General features: G+C 37.9%; 1 protein-coding gene across 1 annotated transcript; it reads left to right on the plus strand.

Moving 5' to 3' along the window:
• Positions 1 to 531: 531 nt before the first annotated feature.
• GNAT3 (G protein subunit alpha transducin 3) lies at positions 532 to 24,576 on the plus strand. The gene is made up of 8 exons (XM_002187984.5): positions 532 to 795; positions 6,195 to 6,237; positions 10,097 to 10,238; positions 14,251 to 14,408; positions 18,222 to 18,350; positions 22,435 to 22,564; positions 22,759 to 22,912; positions 23,604 to 24,576. The coding sequence occupies exons 1-8, from the start codon at positions 678 to 680 to the stop codon at positions 23,792 to 23,794; spliced, it is 1,065 nt and encodes a 354-aa protein (XP_002188020.5). The 5' UTR covers positions 532 to 677; the 3' UTR covers positions 23,795 to 24,576.
• Positions 24,577 to 25,151: the final 575 nt, after the last annotated feature.

Genomic DNA, 25,151 nt, shown 5'->3' on the forward strand with positions numbered 1-25,151 from the left:
ATGTCTGCACAAAATTATTACAAAGTTATTGCAAATTACTGTAAGATGTCTTTTACCACTCTAAAAAAAAAACAAATGTACTTGCCATAATATGAAAATGCAGCAAACATTCCACATGCTAGTTAATAAATCAAAAATAATAAACCAAAATAATAAATAAAAAAAAGTCTTTACTATGTAAATTCAAATTCTGTCATTTGAAAATATAGGATACATATATTCGGAGCTATGACCACTGAGAAAGATGAAAAACAAAAAATGTAAATGCTGTTTTTTTTGCTTCAGGGTATGCATACTTCTTCACAAGCTGAAAATTTTACTCTTGTTATTTCCAATCCTGTTTCAAGACATTTTGCACATTTTTGGAGTATGTGAAAAAAAACCATCCCTGAGCAAGAAGGGAGATCTATGCATACATTGGTTTGATCTTGAATGGATAACTTTAATTCTATGACATCATAGCACTTCCTTTTTGTGTTCCTATGTAAATGTTTGACTGCAGCACCTCCAGGTCCTGTGACAGGTGAAAAAAAACACATTTCATTTGAAGGCTGATCAGACACAGCTAATGGGATTTTAAAGTTCTCCTTGAGCCCTGATGTTTGTCCTTCTGAATTAAAGCAACAGTCTGATAAGAAGTAAATCAGCTGCATAAAGAGGATTTTTAACATCTCGAGATGGGCAGTGGAGCCAGTTCAGAGAGCAAGGACTCAGCCAGGAGATCCAGAGAACTGGAAAAGAAACTCCAGGAAGATGCAGAGAGGGAAGCCAGGACAGTCAAACTACTACTGTTGGGTAAATAGAATAAAAATTGCTCATAATGCTTTTCCATTGAGAGGTTGTTTTTCTCTGGAATTACATTTCAGTACAGTGAATTTCTCACCTCTCATTATTTTATTTGAAGAAGACAATTCTGTAATATATGTTTAAAATATTTTCTGGTTGTGACCACTCATGAAGTCACAAGGATTAGGCTGGAAATGGTCATATCACTGCATGTATGCAATTTGAAATGTTATAAATCCTTGACTTTGAATATGTTTGAGAAATGAGCACTTGCTGTTAGAATAAATGTTATGATACAAACTTACAGAGAACACAGCACACTAATCTTTTTTTTTTTTTTCACAGATCTGTGTGCATACATTTGCAGGAGGATTAAGTTAGATATGTCGTTACATAAAAATCCACATGTGTCACAAGATATTGATATTGTTTATCTTCCAAAGTGTTCCATTCCATTTTTTAAGGAAGCAGAAAGTGATTTAGAATAGCTTTTTTTGATGTATAATGGAGAGTGGAATGAAAAGTACTCAGATAAATACAGATAAATATTCTCACAAATTACTACTTCTAATCCCCACTATGATCAATTTATTAGCAGAAGGAAGCTGTAATGGCAAAAGAAAATACATTCTTTTTCATGATACAGCTTTATTCTTGGTTGGTTGGTTGTTTTTGTTTTTTTTTTTCCCCAGGGTGCTGTGCAGCTTACAAGAAGTTTATGAGAGCACAATGACACCATCACTGTCTTAACATTTTTCTTCTAACAGCCTCCTGTAAAAGTTAACAGTGGTTTCTCCCAATGAAGAGAAAACCAGTCTTTGATCATTGGAGTGTGTCTCTTTTTGCCTTTCTTGTAACTGCAGTTCTTGCAAATTATTTTAAACTGACATTTATTCAGACAAAACTAGATTAAATAAAGTAAATCAACTCTGTTGTTTTGTATCTTATGAAAAAGGTCTATTTATACCTGTTAAAAATCAGAGTTATTATTCAAAAATAATTAAGAGAAGAACATGCAGGTTTCTCAAATAATAATAGGAAAGCAGAAGTTTGATACTCTATATGTAACATCAGTATTTGGATTGTGGCTTACAAAACTTTCAGTCCAGTTAAGAACACTAAGAATTTCTATGCTACAGTAATATAAAATATTGCTCCTAATGAGGAAATCTTGAGTCAGTCAAAAAATCCCAGAACAATATTTTTATTGAAAATTCCATAAATTTAAACTAATTAAAATATATTATTACAAAAAGACATTGGGACACTGAGTAAAAACCAGGATTCATCTAATTCTGCATCCTCTCTTTGACCTTATCCAACCTTTTCCATGAGCAAAAAGTAAGAAATCCTTTAAGAGGAATGTATAGTATAAAGAGGAATTTTCCAGATTAAGAGGAATTTATAAGTTAAGCAGTTTTATCTTCAATCTTTTATGCCCTTACGAAGGCTCTTTTACAGCAGGACACCAAGTAAATTTCCACCCCTCACCCCCATTGAAAATATGTATGTATTTAGCATTAAGGACTTTAGTTTTAAATTTTTCCTAATGTATATAATCAGTCTTCTTCTGACACTATTAATAGAAACCTTGAGATACTTTTAGTAAAATACTTTGAAATTCAATGCAAGCTACATGGAAAAACTTCTATTATGTTCATTTCCAACCTGAACAAACTTCAGTTTCATTAGCTACACAAGAACTCTTTTCATAAGAGAAGATGATAATTTGGATCTGAAACACTTTTTTATAGATTTTTAAAATATCTTCCTTTACTCACATCTCAAATGATAAAAATTCGAATTTGTCAGTGGTAATGTTTTGGAAGGCTTTTTTTCTCCTGAAAAACAGATCAGAAAGCCTTCATAAAAAATATGTTGAAGAGACAAAAAAATATAAAATTCTTCATAGCTTAAATTTTCATCTTAAAAAAATGTGGATAAACTGTGTATCAGGAGCCTATTTCACCACCAGAGTGAGAAATAGCCAGATAGGAAGGAATTAAATTCAGATTTGTACCTGATATCAGAAATGATACAAATTTTATACTTCATAAATAAGGGCAGCTCTGTTCAAGACAGCCTAGTCCTACCTAATCCTAGATTTCTGTTCAGCCATACTTTATGTTAACTTTATACTTCAAGCCAGATGTCATATTTTATTTTTACAATTGGCAGGTTGGTAGAAATTACTCCAAAAAAAAAAATAATAAGAAGAAATGTTATCGTAAGTTTTTCAGTGCAATCATTTTTTTTCCTTACACCTAAAATGTAAAAAAAACCAGGGTATTCTGACTTTTTTTCTGAGAGTATTATTTAAAATCTAGTGTGGTGTCTCTACAGCCTCCAGTAGGTCCCTTTACAAAAAATAGAAATTATATTCAGAAAAAAGGCATTATGTTTGTTTATGTCAAGTTCTATGACCTAGACAAACACACTTGGGTTGGGATTATTTACAGTTTATATGGCATGCACATATAAACTGGGGAAGGAGGGAAATTGTGTCATGTTGTGACGTTCCTCATGAGCTGGCAGGAGCCAAGAGCCTTAAATCCTCTGTGCTCAGTGCTCCCATGCCGCCAAAGCCATCCCATCCCCCAACATGCCCACGAATATGGTCTCTACATATTTATACTTCCAAAAGATCGGTTTGTTTTATGAGTCTGGAGCAAACTCCAAGGTGAAAGTTTCATTTCTTTGTATCAGTGCAGTATCTGGCCTGCCACATCACCTGTAGTTTGCATGATGTGCAGGATGCCAGTTTCCAATTTATAGCTGTGCAAAGTACAGTGCACATTCCAAACACGGCCAAAAGAGCTGATGCTCACAGTGATGCTTCACAGAAATTAGAATTATAAGTTCTATTTCACAGATATAAGAACACAGTTTAAACAATCATTAACATTTTCAGATCTGGAAGAGAAGTTAATTTCTCTGTTTCCTGGCATCTTTCCATGAGGTTAATTCTCAGTTCAGCCTCCTCTCTTCCCTACAAAAAGTGTAGCAAACACTACCTTGCTGACAGGGCTTTACCAAGCTCTTCAGAAGGTGACTGAAAGGATAATAAATGATCTACAACAAATTTGCATTTTTTCCAAACTGTGGCAGATGGCAGCATCAGCCCATTTTGCATGGGCTTGTTTTTCTCTTGCACTTTCTACCATTCACATCATGGATTTCAGAAAATGATTTGAGTATGGTTTGCTGTGTCTTGTGAGTCATTTGTGTAAATTAATCCTTGTCATTTGAATACTGCTACCTTTACAGAATGTGTTTGAAAGGCCTGTAATCAGTTTGTTCTATTTACTGAGAAGTCCTTGGTTAAAAACTTAGGCCTCTGATTTTGGTTTTGTCAGAAGTATTTGGCACCATACCATGAGGGACAAGGTAATCTACTATGAGAAAAGCTGTGATGAATATTTTTGTACTACAGCAGAGCTTTTGATGCTTTCACAAAAGCTAAAATGTCCAGCTCACAGCTGGATAAGCGAGTTACACAATGGGAGAGCAGCTGGCTCCCGGGCCAGGCACAAAGGTGACAGTGCATGGGGGGACATCAGGCTGGGACCTGTCACTGCCGGGGTCCCACTGGGCTCCATCCTTAGCCTGGTTCTCTCCAGCATCATCTTAAGTGACTTGGGTGCAGGACTTGAAGGAATACTAAGGAAGTTTCTCAGCAAAGCTGAGTTTGGATGAGCTGTCAATTCCCTCCTGGGCAGAAAGTCCCTGCAGGGAGATCTCAGCAAATTGGAGGATGTACAAGCACCAACCACATGAAGTTCAGCCAGGGAAAGTGCCAGATTCTGCACCTGGGATGGGACAACCCTGGATGTACAGACAGACTGGGGAATGAGAGGCTGGAGAGCAGCGCTGGGGAAAGGGACCTGGGGGTCCTGGTCAGTGGCAAATTGAACACGAGCCAGCAGTGCCCTGGCAGCCAGGAGGGCCAAGCCTGTCCTGGGGGATTCAGGCACAGCCAGGAACGAGAACACAAATTCTGGTAATGAATAGATCAGTTTCTTAAAAATCTGAAGAATATTTGTCACCTTGAGCTCTGCGTGTGGTTTTGGGCAGCGCAATATAAAAATTCATTAAGTTATTAGAGGGCATCCAAAGGAGGGCCATGAGGATGGATGGTGAAGGGTCAGGAGAGGAATCTTTATGAGAAACAGTTGAGATCTGTTCAGCCTGAAAAAGAGGAATCTGAGGGGAGATCCCACTGCAGTCTTCAACATCCGCATGCGGGGAAACATATGTTCAAGTACTGATCACTTCAGGATCAGTGGCAGGACTCAAAGAAAGATCATGAGATTGTGTCAGGGGAGGTTTAGGTCTGATATTTTCACCCAGAAGGTGGCTGGGCACTGAACAGGCTCCCCAGAGAAGGTGTCACAGCACCAGCCTAAAGAGTTCAAGAAGTGTTTGGACAATGCTCTCAGGCACATGGGGTGATTCTTGAGGGGACTTGTGAGGACCAGCATATTCTCTGATTCTATGAATCCTATCCCATGGATTCCCAAAGTTAAACCCTCTCGTCAGGTGTTGTCAAAATCCATCTCTTTTTTTGGCAGCTCTTGCCAACCCTTATCACTGTCATTGACCGAATCTGATAGTTACTTGCGTTGGTTTGCAACGGAGGCGCTTTGCATTCTGATTACTCACTTTCAATGAGATAAGAGAGCAAATTAGCAGTACATAATCTGGCCAAACCTATGCCCTAGTTCTTGAATTGGCTGTGAAAGCAAATGCCTGCACCTCCTCAGCAGCTGTGGGGCTTTCCCCAAGGTGGAACTGGTGGACTGCTCTGCAGGTTTCCCACTTCCAGCCATGGCAGCAGACCACGTGGCAGAGGCACTGACAAAAAACCAGTGTCAACACTTGTGCTCATGTGCTGCCTCTGCGTCATGAGCTAGACCACATATAAATCTTTACACTCTGGTTTTCCAGTTGCTCACAGAAGCTGGCTAAGGGGCATGGAACTAGCTCACTTGGCTTACAAATGGTCATAATACAAATTAAAAGAGCAGCTACAAATCAGGTAATAATGGCACACTAAAAGAGGCTGTACTTTGTTTATGTTTTCCTGCCCATCTGCCAGCGATGGAATCAAAATATTATCCATATTTTATTTACTTGATAACTACAAATTCTGTTACATTCTTTAATTGACTGAATATTCACTTCTTTTCAAGTGTCCCTTTCCTTTTCAGTATTAATACTTTAACCCAGACTTTGTTATTTTTAAATCCAAATGGACATTAGGGAGGGTTTATACTTAGTACAATGAGAAACTAAGACATCCGTACTTCTCTTCCTAGATAGAAAATTCTGTGTTCCAGAGAGTTATTTTTAATACTTGCTTCTTATTCATCTATCAATCATATCTTCTCAACATTCCCTTTCTGCAGGTGCTGGAGAGTCAGGAAAGAGCACTATTGTAAAGCAAATGAAGTAAGTATCTGAATATGCATATCAGATGTTGGATTAGGTATTTGTAGTATAAGCTGTCTAGCTAAAGTCTTATTACAATATTTATGCTTATTTGAATAAAATGCAAAGAAACATCATTCAAATCAAGTTTCCATTCAAATGCACTATAAAGAAAATCACCAAGTGTCTGAGACACACAGGTGGATTCAGTCAAATCTGAATGACCAAATCATGCACTGGGCCCATGCATGGAGACCAGGGAATGTGCTTCCTTGGCTTTGGTGGGAGTTACTGTAGTGGGGATATGACTGCAAGAGGCAAGCAGTTGTGGCTGAGCCACCTGGCAGACCCTGTCTCCAGCAGATGCCACTGAAGGATGTTTGCAAATCATCAGAGCAGCCAAGCCAGCACACTTGTGCTGGGTACCCTGGCAGGATCTGATGATCTGTGGCTTGGAAACCATCCTGAACTGGAGACAGCACCACTCTGCCTCTACAGCAGCCCTCATGTCTGCCCCTGAATCTTTTGTTCAACCAAAGTAAACTGAAAATACCCACAGCATTCTACAGCAAGTAGTTCCACAGTTTAACTACACTTGGTGTGAATCCTCTCTCTTATTAATTTAATTTGATTTCACTGTATTTCAAGAGTAAATATCAAAATATTCACATTACACCATAGAAGAGAGAAGGGTTTCTTCCTGGATTTTTTTTAGGGGGGTGGGGTTATTTTTTTTGCAGAGGTTGGGTTTTTCTGTGAGTTTTTTGTGAGGGTTTATTTTGTTTACATTTGTTTTGTTTTGTTTTGTTTCATTGGTTAAAAAGGTCTCCCACATGCCAGGGGAGAACGCATTTAACCAGCAGCCTGCACAGTGAGCAGCTGCTACCTGTGATACCATGGGTAGGGTCTGATGCAAGAACTGCTTTTAGTAAAAAAATTATCAACACAAAAAGTTTTCATACAATAATCAATCTGGAAAAAAACAGGCTGTACAAGCTCATGTGCAGAAATCCCTGTTTGAATTTGGACTGACTACTGGTTACAGAGATATTGTGAGTGCATCATATATCTACTGCAAGAATACTTGCAGTTGTTTGTTCAAAGTGCACAAGGTCCCTCAGAGATTGAAGTCAGGACTTCACTTTCCTTGGATTCAGAGGAAGGCTGAATCCCTCTAGATGTGTGTGCTAATCACAATTTAGTTTGACAATATTTTAAAATATAGTAAAACAGGTTACAAATAAATTCATAGATGTTTTTTTCTTTTAAGAGCAGCCATATGCTAATTATGTATCTGGTTTGAATTAATAATCCACCAAAGTTCAAGGCACCGTACTTACACTGATGGCAAATCCTCTTTACTGCACCACCTGATAAAATACTGCTGTTGTGTCTAGTCTTATTTTCATAGAGAGGTCCAGGATTCCTAAAACTGTCAGAATAAAGAAAAAATTACACAGGGATTGCAGCTGCTTAGATTTGATCCCACTCTGTAAGACCTTATCTCTTCCTGTGTAAAAATCAAGCAACCTGTTTATGAAATCAGTAATACTATTCTGAACTTTAGCTACCCTACCTATTATCTTCACCAATGCATTTTAAAGAGTTAAGTAAAAAATATTATTTCATAAGAACAGATTTCTATGTTTAAATAACTAATTTTGTAATAAAACATATTCGGAACTATCCACCCAATACTTTGCTAAACTTTTTTTCCCCAGTTAAATAATAAATAAATTTATTTCTGGTTTGGGTTCCATGCAGGAGACCCTCCCTACTCAGCAAACCATTGAGCTGAGTTGTGCTCAAAGCTTCCCCAAGCAGGAGCAGATTAAAGATGTTCCTTTGAACTGAGCACATTAAGAAGGCTGGTAAGCTTTAACAGCAGGAAGGGGAAAGCTGAGAGTTACATATAAAGACTTGTGCACTCATGACCTGTCAAATTGATTACAAATATTAATTATTTTACAGGAAAACTTTTCACAAAAATTGTATTTTTTCATAGAAAAGGTCATCTTTCTGTCACAACCAAGGACTTTCTAAGGGATTTTTTTCAGTTAAAACCCCCAATATTAGTTAATCTTTTTCAATGAAGCATAACATTTTCTAAAGACCACTGACAGATGTTTGCAAAAGAAATCATCCAGCAAAATCATAGTAATTTTATAACTAATAACATAATTTTCTAATTAATAAATCACACTTTTTTCAGTCTTAATCAAAGTTATATCCACCCACTAAGCCTTAAAAAATATCTTCTGATACTCAAAATACAGATATGCTGCAAAGCTCTTGCAGCATAAAAAGATGAGGATGGTTATGAGAGCTACTAAAAAGAAAAAAAAAAAAACATCTCTGGAGCTCTGTGCTTCTAAATGCATATTTTCCAGTGTGTGTGATCTAACTTTTTAAAAACCAAGTTGCATATCTCTGTGCTGTGCTCTTATTTAGACGTATGAAGCTTCTACAAATATTTCAGTGAATGAAAAGCAGGAAGCAAAATATTTGGTAACTCATCATGCCTGTTGAGACTGAATCAAAGTCACCTATCTGATGAGAAGCCCTGCTTTTGTGAATAAAAGCCTCAGAAGACTGCATCCATTAAATGGGGGGGTGATCTCTGCTCCACGAGCTCCTCTTTTTTCTTTCTCCCAAGTTCAATAGAACTCCTTTGAATCATGCAAAATTCATTTGAATTCATGATGAAAACAGCATTCAAAAAAATAAAAAAAGTCAAGGCTTCAAAAGAGAGTTCATAGAGTTGCCTGATAAAGAAGTGATTGGGAAAACATTTTAGAGAGATTTTTTTCCTACAGATGCTATTCCTACAGGCACAGGAATGCAACTTCTGAGTTTTCTGACATCCATAAATCAGAGAAATGTTAAGACACATCCGTTGTGGTCTGGGTTTTGTGTGTCTATATGCGAGTGAATTGTTTTCTGACAGGGCTGACTTGGCTACTGAGGCAGCGCTCTCCAGAGTATCCCAGCCAAGATGGGCTAAAACACCAAACCCCAAAGCCCAGAAATTCTGTATTTAATAGCATTCATCTCTGACCAGCTGAGGTGAGGAAGAATAGAGCCTTGGTTCCAAGTCTGTTCACTGAGAGCACACCCAGCCAACGTGGGTGAAGATTTCATCCTTTTTCACAGCTCATGGAAAAAGATGTCTCTAAGCCATGATATAATCTGCACAATGATTTGGAGAACTTTAACCACATGCCATTCTCCAGTCAAGGAGGATTATGAAATTCTAATTCCTCTGTCAGAAAGATTACTGAAATTGATTACTAAGGCTCTTTACCCTATGGAATAAAATGTAAGTCTCCAAAGCCTGGAAATAACAAGACCTTGTTATAACTAGAAACTGTAGTTGATTCACAAAGAAATATTAAATTTTTTCCTTGTTTTCTTGATAAGTGCCTCCCAGTACTAAAACATTTTTTCCAATAATTTTTCTACCTAGGTAAGATTCTGGACAAAAATCAGAATGACTGAACAAGCAGTGACAGCCCATGACTAATATTGTAGTTTCCAATAATAAAACATTTTGGAGCTAAGTACAAAAATGTGTCTTGCCCTGTATCTACAGGGATGGGCCTGGCTCTTGTTCTAGACTCATCCTTTGTTTTAGATTAATCCCCAGCATCTATTCACTCAGACTGGGTGCAGACAACTAACCTCACAAAGACAGAAATCTGCTGTTTTCCTGTTCTAGCAGAAGAGGCAGATCAACCATTGAAAAATGCTTCTCCAAGGGCCAGATAGATTCAATTCTTTCCCACATTGACTACAAAAGTTCCTGATATAACTTTTCATTACTTTTTATTTTTAATGTATCCCATAAGTCTTTTGTTGTTGTTTTTTTTTTTTTCACCAGGATCATCCATAAAGATGGTTTCACCTATGAGGAACGCATGGAGTTCAGACCTATCATTTACAGTAACACTGTGCAGTCTATCCTGGCCATTGTGAAAGCAATGACTAAGTTAGGAATCAGTTATGAAAACCCTGGTAGAATTGTAAGTATGGCACCCTTTCTCTTGAAATAGGTATTGGAAACATTTTTTTTTTTTTTTTTTTGGTGTAATGTAATAGTAGAGACTAGTAGAATAAAAAAGATCCAGTATTTTCTTTTTGACAGTAGAAACTCAGCACCATTTGAATTGCATGTGACAAAATGTCCTCACTTTTTTTTTATTTTCTCAAAACTGATGCCTAACTTTTGAATAAACTCCTATTTTGATTTCTATAAAAGAAATGTTCAAATTGCAAAGACATTAAAAAAAAAACAGAAAAAGAAAAAAATAATCTTTTCTTAGCTGCTTAGTCACTTATGTGTTGCTATTGAGAAATGTAAAAAATATTTTCCTTTTATGACCAAACCTTGGGGTTCAGCCATGTAAGGAAAGGTCATGTAGACATGTTGGGAGCATTTCAGTCTGACATTGCTCCTGAACAGAGACTCCCTGTTGTGTGGATGCAGTACTGGCATACAGCACAGGGAAGTGGTGTCCAACATTCCTGACACAGTCAAAAATCCTCTGCACAGGCAGATGGAGGCAAAGCCACAAGAAGAAGACCTGCTATCTTTTGTCAATCATGCTGATTTTTCAAGGACAGAAATAAAGGAAAAACTTTTCTTCTCCATGCAATGATTTAGTCTTTTAGGCTGCAATTCAGATCTTGCTGAGAATTTCTCAAATGCCTGTCAGAATATAAGTTGATTCCAATTTTGGCAAATTCTGCCTAATCCCTAGAGGTTTATCTTGGAGGGAATAACATCTGCTTATCTGAAAGAGCTTTACTTGTTCCAGAAGTCTACATTTCATTATAATGACATGTGGTACTTTGACCTAAAAAAATGATAAACAAAATCTGCAGGGGTTACTAAAGCTCGTACTGCCATTTGACAAAACAGAAATTAAATCTTTTCCATGAATGCAAGTCCTTCAAACAAATGTAACAAGGCCCAAAAGCAGCACACAGAAAACAGGGCAATGTTAATGTGCTGTACTGCATTAGGAGCCACCAAGCACCCTGCATGGCCCAAGCCATGGCTGCAGCTGGACCTTGCAGCACTGCCACAAGTCCTGCCTGACTCAGCCCCTGGTCTCCACTACATGATGCAGACCCTGCCACCTCTTCCTGAGATATGTTCTCCCTGTGCCCCTCTATTTCAGTCTCTTTTCTCAATACTGACAAATTTTCTGAGCTATCTGTACAGGCTCGGCTCCCTCTATGCCACTTTCATCGATGCCCTTTTCAAGGGACTTCACAGCACAATAGCCCAGTCCATTTCTTAGCATTATATATAACCAAATGCAGAAAACACAGCTTTTGTATGTTTATCATTTATAGCACAGTCAGCTCACTCTTGCTGTCATTGTAGAATAGGCTTCTAGGAACACAAGTGAATACAGCTGTATAGAAAGTTTGCAGTGCCTGTCTTCTTCTCTCCCAGAATGACAGAAGAGCAACCTGCATGTGATTTTTAGAGAAAATAGAAATTTTGGTCATATTTATTTAAATTGCCACTCAACATTGCCTTTTATTCCAAAAACCTCCAAAAACTTAGTTTATGTTTCCCATAAAATCATAAGCAATTTATAAGCTTGAGTTGTTTTGATATAAGCTTTGATTTCAGCTAGACTTTGTTCTTGCTGTGTGTTCTGGCCCAGATTTAGCTGCTCAAAGTCATCTAGTTCAAGGACTGGGATTATCCTGGTGCCAAAAGCAATATGCTTATCCATATTCCAGATCTGCCTGCAAATACATCTTACTGGTACAGAAAAGGCCTTAACACTTAATTTGAAGCACATCTGTTCTAGGGAGTGAGGTAATTTTCTCTCTAAAAAATCATTCCAATCTATTTTAGTGTAAAAATCAACTGAAGTCTTTGTAAATGCCAGTGCGAAACAAAACAAATCAGGGTGATAATGTGATCAATTCAATCTGCTGCTATCTTCCTTTATAATTGCCCTGGTTTAGTGCAACTTTGGGAGAGAACCTCTGAAGGGGTTCCTCCAGAAAGCAAATTCAAGCAGGCCCTCCCCCAGCTGCTTCAGGAAAATATTTCCTTGGAGAAAAGGGGAAAAAAATGTTTATTTTACAGGCAAAGCATTCACCAGCACAAAAAAAAAAAAATGAACACTATTAAACAATAAGAGATGCCAAGCTCAGAAAGTCCCCTTGGTGGGCTGTAGCTCAGCTTGCTCAGTCCCTTATCAGTCTACCCAGCACTGGAAATCCTGTGGCCCAGACCACAGGTGTGAGCTGCCAGAGCTCTTCTGGGTGTTCAGTCCAGAGCAGGTTTGAACAGTTCCAGGAAAAAGAAAAGCCACATTCCAGGGAAGTTCTCTGGCTCAGCTAGCTAAAACCTAGCTAAAAGCAAAGGAGAGCTCTGTCCTGCTGTCTGTCCCTGCTGCAAACAGCACAGCCCAGGAGAGGATGCTGGGGAGCGAGTGCAGTTTCTGATAACAAACTCCATGCTTCTTTTTTCATCCCTTTGCTCTCAGAACCAATTTTAAAGGTGCAAAACTTATTTCTGGGCTAAACAAATGAATGGGGATATGAACATCATAAAGTCACCCCAGGATATTCCACCTCTATTTCTTATTATTCTTATTACCCAGGACAATTATGTAAGCACGAAAATCCACACTTGCCCCCTTTTCCACAATAATCAATGAACATTTACCCTCTACACCTAGAGACTCTGAGCTACAGGCTTCCTATTGTAGGTGATTCAACCTGCAAATCCAGCCTAGTAGGTGGATAGCTGTAATCATTCCATGATATGTCATATCTTGAAGCAGAGAACATTCCAGCTCTTATCTTTCTGCTGAACAAGTGTGCACCCTGGAGACAAATGTGGGGCACACAGTGACTCACCTCTGCTGATCCCAGCACTGGGATGAGGGTGTAAATGGAGCTGGTGCTGTTTGATGTAGAAGGGCAATTATCCTGCTGTCCTCCTCCCTCGTTCCAGTAAATTTTCTAGTGGTTATATCCTCCATTTTTGGGTTTTTTTCCTCCATGCCTACTCAATTTCTCTTTCATAAAAAAAATGCAGTGTTCCATTTTTGATCCATCTCTGACTTTTATAAATTTTCCATAAACTGCAGCTCCTCTTGTGACATAAAAATACAGCACATTCCTAAAATAAATTTGTTAAAAATTTTTGTGAAGATGCTTCCTGGTTTTGAATAAAACATACTCCCTGCCAAAACAGTGTCTATCAGAATCCATTTATACTTTTGCAAGTCACTTGAGTTGTCTACTTCTATGGCTAGAAAGGAGCCATATTTTTTAATTAGCCCTTGTTGTGGCAGTGTATCAAATGACTATTTTAATCTTCCTCTTTATTTACAGTAAAATCCTAAGCTGTTAACTACTGAAAATAAATATTTTTAATGAAATAGATTATTTTAAATATTTTTATTTGATTACAAAAGGAAGACATTACAGAATAATATATCTAAAATATTTGGGATTTTATTCTGTAAAGGTTTCTTCTTCTGCACATATGGGAAATGTATTCACTAGTAATATTCATTTTGTCAAATTTCTTACTGGGGTCTAAAGCTAGAAATATTTTTGCAAACACATTGAAAACCACCTTCAGATATAGATTTCTGTATTGATATAGTTATAATACATTTTAAATTTAAATGTCCTTTTTAATTTAATTTTTTATACCCTATAACTCTCTTAATATAAAAGCCTTCCATCCAAGTTGGACTATTTTTGACTGCCTATGGTAAAATGAAACTGAGCCTTCATATCAAAACAAAAGAATAAAAGATGAAATCCCTGCGTATCACAATTTCAATTTTTTCCTAACCTTGGCACTACCTAAAGGGAAGTGAACCTGTAAAAAGATGTTCACATGCACAGGCGAGTACAGCAACCTGGAAAAACCAGTGAAAATGAGAAATTTTGCCCTTTCAGCTCATCATAAACCAAGCTCATCTTCAAGGAGGTGAAGGGGCACAGCGCGCTTGCACAATATTTACTGAAATTTCTCTTTAGGAAGATGAAAGGAAGCTGTGTGCCATGGCAACCACTCTGGAGGATGGCAGCATGTCCCCGGAGCTGGTTGAGCTCATCCAGCGGCTGTGGCGTGACGGCGGCACCCGGGCCTGCTTCGCCAGGGCGGCGGAGTACCAGCTCAGCGACTCGGCCGCCTAGTAGGTGACACAGCTGCTCAACAGCTGGCTTCTGCCTCAGCAACATCTGTCCCCCCCTCAGAACAGCCTGTGCAAATCATTGCTCATTAACCTGAGAAAGTGAGGGGGTTGCTATGGATTATAATATGTCAGAAATGTTTAACTGGAGGAAACAAGTGAAAACGAGTTTTCAGAAATTATTTGCTTCTGTGGGTTTGTTTGAATGGTTAAAAAGAAAAAAAGTGTGTTCTCCCTCTGCGTATTTCTAAGATTGACAACATGAGGGAAAGATGACTTGAAACAGCTTAGGTTTTACGCAGAGAGATACTTTTTGTATGTTGCAAGATGCTAAATATTAGTCAGGAGGAAATTATGAAAACTTTCCTCTAAACTAACCGAGCTGCACAGACGGGTGCTCCCTAGGTCATCACCACCTCAGCTGAACCAGTGGTGCTGCAGCTGCTCTCCAGCCTGACAGCCCCTGGTCCCTTTCTGGGCCCTGGAAGTACCAGACACATCAGCAGGGGGCTGCTCCAGCCCACCCCCAGGAAGGATCACCATCCAACTGGGGCACCTCTCTTACCTCAGATGTATCAGTGACTTCAGACTTTTCAGGACTTTTCCCTGGCTTGGTTGCTTGTCCTGCTTGGCCCCAGTCCTGCTTGGCTGCCTTCTCACTCAGCTCATACACAGCCATGAAGGGAGGTGTCACTGGGTCAGAGTCTTTCGAGAGTGCTCAAGTCCGATTCCAGACTTGGCAGAGGTTTGTTCCAGCTGAGGTCCATCTTCTGAGACCTGGAGCTGGAGTTTTCCCACTCCTGGAGCTCCTCCTACAGGCTGAGGGCACCTGCAGGGTAAAGCCTTCCAAGGTGTTGGGTGAACCTTCCACAAGTCAGGAAAAGAAAGGCATGACTGAATGTTGGACTTCAGGAGGTAACCTGAAGTCATCCATAGTTCAATAATTGTAGATAAAATGCAGGGAATATGCAGAGAAAGTATTAAAAATTTTTCCTCTCTTTATATCTTCCAAACAAAAATGAAGATCTTTTGCAAGAGTCCTAAACAAAGAAAATATTGCCTATGTTGATTTGTGCCGGATTTGACAGTATTTTATAGCAGCGTTCTATTTTTATAAGGATGGTACAGAGCAATTTTTTTCTACCATGCCCTTTCTGACAGGTTTCATTGCCATTCCCACTAAAAGCCCATAACAAACTAGTCATAATAAGCAAAAGGAAAATTACCTCTTAAATTTAAAAATATTTTTAAATCCTGTTTACCAGCTAACACTCTTCTGTGTACCCTCTGCCAGACAAATAAGGTTTTATTACCTACAAGGAAGATAGAAGAACCTAAATTCATTCCCTTTCAGTGTTATTGTTTGTGTCCTGTTTTAACATGAAATAGGTCTCAGTATTTAAGGAGGTTAATACAGATTGTATTTGTAGTTATTATTAATTTTTAGACTTACATTAAAAACAGCTATAGTACTATGTTTTTCATCTGCTTGCACACTTCTGCTAATTTCTTAAAAATCCTGCTTCTCTGTCTTCATTTTTCGGTACCTGATGCTTCTAAAATTTTAGCCTTTGGCTCTGAAACATTAAAATGAACTTAATGTTTGCCCTTATCACTGGGCTTCTAATGAGCAGTTCAAAGTCAGCTACAGTCAATCAACCATCTAATGCTGCAGTTCAATTTCTTTTAAACCCCAAACCCTGTTTCTCAGTGCCTGTGAATCAGGTCCTACATAGAATCTTGATTAATACTGAGTAAACTCTGACTTTCTGAGGTTATGTTCTCTGAGATTTTTCATTATTAATTCATGCTAATGAAGTTGGATCACTGCTTTTCCTTTGTGTGTTTTAGTTGAAAAAAAACCTACTTCTTCTGAATAACAGAAAAATTCCCTCTTTGTCAAATTTGGCTGGAATTTCTCCCTTAGACTCACCTGGAGCTAATTCTGTTTTAAAATGGAATGATGGTATGGACGGGGCAAGATTGGGACGACCAATTGTGACTTTACATGTCATTGTACAGCACCAGTAGTGCATGGTGAATCTTGATAGCTCAGTCGTTTTCCTCTCACAGTATGAGTCCTGACACCAAGCCAAGGAAAGATCAGCATTTACTGACCTACCTGCTTCCATCCCCTCCTTGAAGAGAGGCTCTGCACTCTCCCCTTGGAGCTGCCCACAGCTCTAGGAAGAGCCTGAAATCACCTCCTGCTCCTTTAACTGGAAAATTGACTCAGCCTAATTTTTTATGCAATTACAATTGGCTGTCTTGAATTGAATTTGGGCATTTGTGGCTAAGAACTATCAGAACTTTATTTTATATTCAAGTGTTTATTTTAGTGCTGACATGCTTTATAAATAACAAAATGCCTTTTGTTTCTGCCTTCCACAAAGGTGAGCTGAGATGAGATTGCCTCAGGCCCTACTCAGAGAAACAGAGCTATATTACTTTTGTTTTTTCTTTCCCCAACAGATTGTTTCCTGGACTCAAATAATAGGAAAATATTGAATTACTCAAATCAGGTTCAACACCCCTTGCAGACTGAATACAGTTTATTCTACTTAAAATAAGAAAATCTCTTTTCCAAAAATTACTTGGAAATATTTAAATAAAAGATCCCAGCTTTTAAAATTTTTGTTTTATTTAATTTCATTTTATTCTTCTATTTTTTTAAATTTATAGATCAATTAAATATTGCACACAAGGATGATGATCTGTGAAGTCCCTTTTTGAATATTCTGGTTAAACTGAGCAGCAGAAGTTCCGGTTGGGCTCAGTGTAGAGACTGCAGACTTAGTGTAGAGTGTAAAAAAGAAAGCAAGGAGTTAACAGACATTGGAGACACGGTGTTTGTTTGCCAGAGACGTGAGGCTACAAATAGGCAGGTGTTAAGTGGGCACTGAAAATGCTTCAGCTATTGTGTGGCTTCTTGCTTTTGGCCTTGGTCTTTATTTGAATATTAGCAGCTAAAACATAGGAAGTTACTCAGGCATCACCTTTTTCTTTTCCTTTTGTCAACTCATAATCCCTCTACACAGATTCCCAGACCAGCCACTAGGATTCAGAGACTCTGCCCAGCCATTTAAAAAAAGCTGTCTGCCCCTATAAAAGACAGGAGAAGTGTTGGACAAAAACGCGCTTCAAAGATCTCCCTTGGGTTCTCATGTAATGTAGATTTTATCTCAGTATACCAGAAAACCAGATTATCCACACTTTTTTCAAGGGCTCTTCAGAATATTAACCCAGGAGGTCCTCAGCTTCATTGGAGCTTTTGGTTTTGACTAAAAAATATCTTTTTTAAAATCACCATCTGCCTTCTTGTTGTAAATTGAGAGGTCGACAGGGAAACCAGCCCTTAAAAATGAATTCCTCCAAAACATTATTCTCTCCCTTTCACTTAGGAAGGAAAATACTGTTGCAACCAGTCTGACAGGCTGAGGCGATTACTTATACATCTGCTTCTGCAGGATGTTTGTGGTTCTTGCCCTGAGGTAGCAATTCCCACTTGCTGAGAGAAAACAGCCAAAATCCCTTGGCTGACAAGGTGGTTTTCAACCATCCCTAGGGAAAATAAGGATTTTCCTTAGCTGCAAATCTCAGAAAATGTTTATTATGTGCAATTGAATTACACTTCTGTATACAAGGAAAAAAAAAGACTCTGAATTGTGCAACTCAGTTGTATAAAAACCAACAGTACTGTATTTAAATATGTATATTGCATAACATATTTAAAAGGGGTTCAGTGTGGAGTGTATATATAATGGACATTTGACTTTTTGACTTCACCAACCACCATTTCTTTCTTACTCTCCCTAGTTACCTCAATGATTTGGACAGGCTGGCAATGCCAGACTATGTCCCCACCGAGCAAGATGTCCTGCACTCCCGAGTGCAGACAACTGGGATTATAGAGACTCAGTTTTCTTTCAAGGATTTAAACTTCAGGTATGAAAGCCATATTTCAGAGTCTTCTTGGGTTTTATTTTTCTTAAGTATTTTCTTTCACAGGTTTTGACTTATTATAACACAGGTGATATCATTGTGATATCATTGAATCCAGTCTTATTTAACATTTTTACACAGCTGAAAAAGCAAGATATTTTATTATCAGTACTCCAACTTTGAGTGTATAATGGACCATTAAAAACAGGTCACAGAATACTAGGTTCTAAAAAGGCATTTTTACATATGTAAACGTCTAAAAAGCTTTAGTTATATCCTGCCATTTGAATAATTGTGCCATTTATGAAATTTGCCTACTTAGATGTCCTTAAGAGCACGCAAAAAACATTTGATGTCTACCAATTTGCACGCACTCTCAGCCTTTCACTCTTCTTTTGAGAATGGAAATAACTGCTTTTAGCACAGGAAAGCACTACAGTTGGCAAAAAAAAAAAAAAAAAAAAAATTCTGTCCCATGGGGAATTTCAACATTATCAAGCATATTTTCATGATTATTTAAGATGAAAACCAAAATGTTCAGAAAAAAAATTTGAAAATACTGCCTCTGAAAATTTTGAAATGTTTTACAGTTTCAGATATTCAAGATCTAGTGAACCAATTAAAAACAGCTAATTGCACATGAAAATTAATTTGAATTAATTATTATCATTTCAGAGTTCTATAATGCTTTTCTCTGTGGACTGAAATCCATTTAATTCTCAATTTAAAAGCTGGGGCGCATATTGAGGAATGCAGTCTAGACAAGAAACTGCCTGTAGAGACAGACAGATTTATAAAGCATGAGCATTATAACTTTTACATCTTTAATTTGGCTTCTTTCTTTCTCCTCATGTGCCAATTAAGCATTCCCCAAACCATCTATGCCACCACACAGATGCTTTAACACAACAGAGATTGCACATACAAAATGAGATCCTGAAGTAGATGTCTTACAAATAAATTATTATCATCTATCAATATTCGGGTCAGTCATGAAAATTCATGATTTGCCCACAAATGCTAGAGTGCAATGTCATGGACATCATCTTCTTTTTCTCTGATTAATGTATTTCCATTGTACATTGGGAATTTGAATGCCTTCAGTTACAATCATGATTCATGTATGAAATCAGTTCAGGGTGAGAAAGAAACCAGCAGAGGGAAACCCTCATTGACATGGATGCTATCAGCCCTGATATGAGAATATCAGCATTAATGTTTGTGTCTAGCTGAAATGCAGCACAAGTGGGAATTTACTTTACACAATTTAGTCTGGAAAATTTAGTTTACAAAATTTAGTCTGCAAAAAAGAGGAAGGCTCTTAAAGGCACCACAAACACAAACGCCACTGTTTTTACCCTCTGCTGCACATCACAGTAGTGTCCTGTGAGTAAATTCACTGATGTTTTCAGGTAGTTGAGTAATATTAGGTAAAATCACTACAAAGGAATCTGGGGGGTTTGAGCTGCTAAAGGGGTGCAAAATAACTATAAATCCATGTTAACCAGCCAGGTACTGCTACTTTGCATTGCCATAGCAATGCAAAACAGCTGGAGGATCCTGATCTCTGCACTAAGTTTGGTAAGTACCATGGAAACATCTATAAAGAGAGGAACACTTGCACATTCAGAGTGAGTTTTGGCTGATGGGGCTTCAGGTCATAAGCCATGCATGGATACAAGAAACCCATGAACAGATGCCTCATTTACTAAACATTTGTCTCCTTACTGAACTGAATGAGACAGAAAACATTTTGTGTCTGTGCAGTAAAAGTCTAAATCCCAGTACTGCTCCCAGGAACTGAATTACACTTGCACAGAAAACATTGATTTTTATTTGCTCCTTGCTTAGTGGTTACTTTGCTGGTTTAGTGCAATTTATCTTCCACGTGCTCTTCAATTTATTTCACTACTGTTGACTTAAAGCTCAGAACGTATTTAAATGTTTTTCAGAGGGGATCTGATCTTCATAGGTCCTCTTTTAGTGTCTTTCCTATTGGTGTGCTAGGAAGAGTTTGACTGAAATCAGGCAAGTTTTATTTTAGTCTTCAGATCTCTCTGTGTGTACCACTGAAGGAATATATAGCTAATTCTGCATTTGCAACTAAGTTTTTCAAGAGCAGTTCTGGGAAAATATAGAGCTTTCTAGACTAACTTTGGATATCTTGGTAAAACAAGATCACCTCATTTTCTACCATTTATGGAGGGACTTCAGTTTTGCATGTGAGTGTGTTTAGTTCTGGGCTGAGAAAAGAGAAGCAGACTAAGGTTAGTACAACAAAAACTGCCATAAAGCATTGCTTCTGGCCTTGGTTTTGTCCTTTTTCACTGACTTCTCATGAATATTCAAAAAGCCATATGCTAAAAGCTGACAGGAAGTGAATACTGATTCACATGACTACGCATACTGAAATAAAACTTTCCTGAAGATTAAATTTTGTAGGTTTTATTATTTATTTTCCTGCCATAAACCTAATTTCAGAGTTATACATCATAAATCAAGAAAGGCATGTAATTATAGGTGACTTTTGAGTACTAATCAAGACAAAAGTCAAGATATTTTATTTGTGCTGACCCCACTCTTCAGCAGACCTTCTGAACCCAGTGAAGATATACTTGGAAGAATATCATTATGATTATCAAAATCTTGCTCCGCAACAACTTCCTGATTTCCAAAATAATTCATTTTTATTGACACACAATTTAAAAAAAAAAAAAAAAGATGAAATGTCCCAGAAAAAAAATATATTACTCCTCAGCTGCAGAAACAGTTCATTATGAGCACTGGAAAGGGTTTCATTTTTTCCTAAGAAGGATGAAAAAATATAAAAAATAACCTTTTTTAACATCAACTGCACTGTTGATGGTGAAGGAAACAAAGGATTAAGATACTGCAAAAAACAATGTTTCAGTAACAAATTATTCTTTCTCTGTTTACTACTGACATTATTGTTTTTTACTGAATCCCATAATATTCGTTACTATAAGAATTGTTTAATTTTCAGATACTGCAGGATCCAGAGATCTAATGCATATTCTTGAAGGAAGGGGTAATCCAACAGGGGATTAAGTTTTAAAGCTTTAAATTCAGCAACAGGGGGAACAGGTATAAGTCATCATGCAGACCAGGAAACAGAAAACCTAAGGGCAGGATAAATTTGATTTTTATGTTTTCCTTACTTTCTAATGCACTTGAAAAATCCTCAAGTTTGGCACCTTTTGTTTCAGAAGAAAACAGCCCTTTATCACGGAAGAACTGCAAATGTAAGTGGGAGTTTTGGAAGCTGAGGGCCCTAACTGAGTCCCAGCTAGGTGTGCCCAGATGGCACATTTGGATCCCATAGAGAGTCCATACAAAGCTCATGTCACACTACCCAAAGGTAGGAGCAATTCCTAGCAAAGGCGGAAGGAAGTTATTGCAGAGAAGGACAGCCCAACAATTCCTGCTATACAAAGAAAGGGATTCCTTTATATAGCAGGATTCCTTCTATATAAATTCCTGCTCCCTAGGAATTGCTGCTTAAGAGAGCAGCTTAGGAGGTGGAGAGGGAAGAGGCCCTGCAAAGGTGGGATGCAGGTTATGCAGTGAGCTCAGGGATCACTCCAGGGCAGCAGTGATCACTCCAGATGGAAACAGCTATTCATGCACAGGGGAAAATGTGTGACTGGCCTTCAGTCCTATGTCTTATTGGTCATGTCAGTTCACTGCAAGCAAAGCCACAAAGAAAGAAATTATACTGAATTTGAAGATCTTCTATCCATGTCTTAGAACTCTGCCCTAAATAAATCCTAGCCTGCAAGTCTAGGTCCTGCACTGAGCCTCACTTCTTCAACACAAAGTGCCACATGTAAGTACTGTGTATTAATCCTACATGCAGGTATTTAAGCTTTTTTATTTCATTTTATACCCACTACAAAGCCATGAGTAACAACACACAGCACTCCATGACCTATTGGGGTAGAAATAGACCAATATTTAGAAAAGCTGGATATTTGTCATTCATCTCCATTTGAACTCTGTGCATTAAAAGCGTGGCTACATCCTTATGAGTGCTTTACATTGTACATATGCTATTTTTTCTGCAAAGGATGTTTGATGTGGGTGGACAACGATCAGAGAGAAAAAAGTGGATTCACTGCTTTGAAGGAGTTACTTGCATCATATTCTGTGCTGCACTCAGTGCCTATGACATGGTTCTGGTGGAAGATAAAGAAGTGGTGAGTCAGAACAGACAAACAAACCTTTTTGCTTCTAGCTTTTAATGTACTCTCTGAGTACATTCCCATTTCCTGATAACCATTTAAAGGCTATTACACTGTATTGGTTCTTTCCAGTAAAGAACATCTCAGTAAAAATGACATATGGGGATGAGATTTTTTCAGTCTCATGTTTACCTTTTGCACCTCAACAGAACAGGATGCATGAAAGCCTTCATCTGTTCAACAGCATCTGCAACCATAAGTGCTTTGCAGCCACTTCCATTGTGTTGTTCCTAAACAAAAAAGATCTTTTTCAAGAGAAAATAGCAAAAGTTCACCTGAATATCTGCTTTCCTGAGTATAATGGTAAGTTTGGAGTGTTCAGGAGAAAACATATTCAGATGTTTAGTGTAGGCCATGAATGAAACACTGAGTCTTTGACTCATGTCACCTATATATAAGCCTTTAAATAGTAAACCTCTTACCTAAGAACCTGCTCATGAAAGAATGGTAATGAGAAAGACACAGCCAGAATTCAACTCATCTCACCTACTCCCCATGTTTATCCTAGGGTGGGTTAATTTCTCTCCCTGGAGGTGCTTACTTCTCTCCATTGGTGGTAGAAGAAGCTGAGAATTCTAAAAGTTTCAGATGGCTGAAGGGTTCTGTGATGGACTCAGCCAATATTTCAGTACAAATCAGTATCTCATCACTCACAAACACATCATAACTGAATCCAAAATTTTTGTCCCTATTTTAGGAACTCATTCTGTAAGGGAAGTCTGTCTCTTTTTGTATGTCACAGTAGTGTCTACTGGAAATTTAAAAAATACCAGATGTTCCCAGCTGATGCAAGAGAATATATAAAGTTCTGTCAGAAATTTCCAGAGAAAAATCAGTTTAGATACAAAATTTTCATACCTAAGGTATGAAGTTAATTCAAAGAGATAGAAAAATGAAAAAAAAGGTAGAAAACATTATTTCTTCTCTTTTTGCAGTTGTGAGAAAGTGCCAGTTGAAATGTGTCTTCCTTTGCTTTTACTTTTCTTTCCACTAGGACAAAACACATTTGAAGATGCTGCAAATTACATCAAGAAACAATTTCTAGACTTGAACATAAGGAAACAAGATAAAGAGATATATTGTCACTTGACCTGTGCCACAGACACTCAGAATGTCAAATTTGTTTTTGATGCAGTCACAGACATAATAATCAAAGAAAATCTGAAAGACTGTGGGCTTTTCTAACCATTTATTCCCTTGCCCAGAGCTTCAGTCTACTTTCCTCTCTTCTTTTGATGTGCTGACTGAAATTTAAAAAAAAATTCTCTATGTAAGAAGCAATATCAATTAGTCACCCATTAGTATCAGTTGAAACACTGGGTACAGCCCAAGCATTGCAGACCAGCACAGACCTTCCAGATATCACAAGGAGATTTAAAAAAAATGTTCCTGTTCTACAAAGTTGACAGCTGCTGATAAACCCTGCTGGAATCAAAGTCACATTCCTGTTTAAATCCATATCATAGAATCATAGAATTCTTTGGTTTGGAAGAGACCTTAAGGATCATCTAGTTCCTACCCCTGTGCCATAGGCAGCAACGCCTTCCACCAGACCAGGCAATCAGCACTTCTCAGGGAACTGGGAACACCTCAGTATCCTGTGTCTTCTGGTGATAGGATGAAAAAGAATTTATAATTGAGGCCTAAAGAAAACTATAGCTTTAAACAGTATCAATACATAATTTCCATTCCGTTTTGTATTCGTGTTGCATAAACAACTGAAAGTGACATGTCATTTATTCAGCAAAAGCAATCCCCCAGACCTAGATGGCATATGACGAAGAGCAGTGCAAATCTGAATGTTTAATTATACTGTTTTGTTAGAAGAGCTGAGGGACATAAGTATAAAACTGCACACATACAAAATTGACAAAATTCCCAATCTGAAAAAAATTAAACACAGTAAGATGGAGGTAATTTTTGTAAATCCTTAAGGAGACAAAAAAAAATTATAATGACTGTCAGTTTCTGCAGTAATTGTAAATTTAAATGTAAATTTAAATGTAAATTTAAACATTTTTGGTTTACAATTAAATATGAGAATTTCTTAAAAAGCAACCAATAATCCTGCTACTCAACAGGAATGGCAGCAGTAACATCTTAACATCTACCACTGCAGAGCAGATGTAAACCCACCAGCTCTCATGGCAAAAGCACATCCCTGGGACTTTGGCACAGAGCACCTTTCTCTACACAAAAATCTTGCTAATGCCGAACTGCTCTCCCTTAACTCCTGTTGATTTATTGTGGCTAACTACAGGAAATATTAGACTATTTTAAATACAATGGGACTTTTCCTGGTTTCAGCTGGGTTAGAGTTAATTTTCTTTCTAGTAGCTGTCACAGTGCTGAGGCTCACATTTGGTGTAAGAAGAATGACAGCACATTGATGGTTTAGTTCTTGGTCAGCAGTGCTGATCCTACACCAAAGTCTTTTCATCATCTCATGCTCTGCCAGTGAGAGATGCCACAAGATGCATGCATGGCAAGGGCAGTTGACCTGAACTGGCCAAAGGGATGTTCCATAACACAGACATCAAAC

The sequence above is a fragment of the Taeniopygia guttata genome, chromosome 1A (assembly GCF_048771995.1).
Source record: "Taeniopygia guttata chromosome 1A, bTaeGut7.mat, whole genome shotgun sequence".
NCBI classification, from domain to species: domain Eukaryota; kingdom Metazoa; phylum Chordata; class Aves; order Passeriformes; family Estrildidae; genus Taeniopygia; species Taeniopygia guttata.

Excerpts from the sequence above, each read along its gene's own strand:
- GNAT3 (XM_002187984.5), top strand. The coding sequence starts at position 678 with ATGGGCAGTGGAGCCAGTTCAGAGAGCAAGGACTCAGCCAGGAGATCC. Across the intron at positions 796-6,194 it reads AGTCAAACTACTACTGTTGG|GTGCTGGAGAGTCAGGAAAG; the intron begins GTAAATAGAATA and ends CCCTTTCTGCAG. Across the intron at positions 10,239-14,250 it reads ATGAAAACCCTGGTAGAATT|GAAGATGAAAGGAAGCTGTG; the intron begins GTAAGTATGGCA and ends ATTTCTCTTTAG.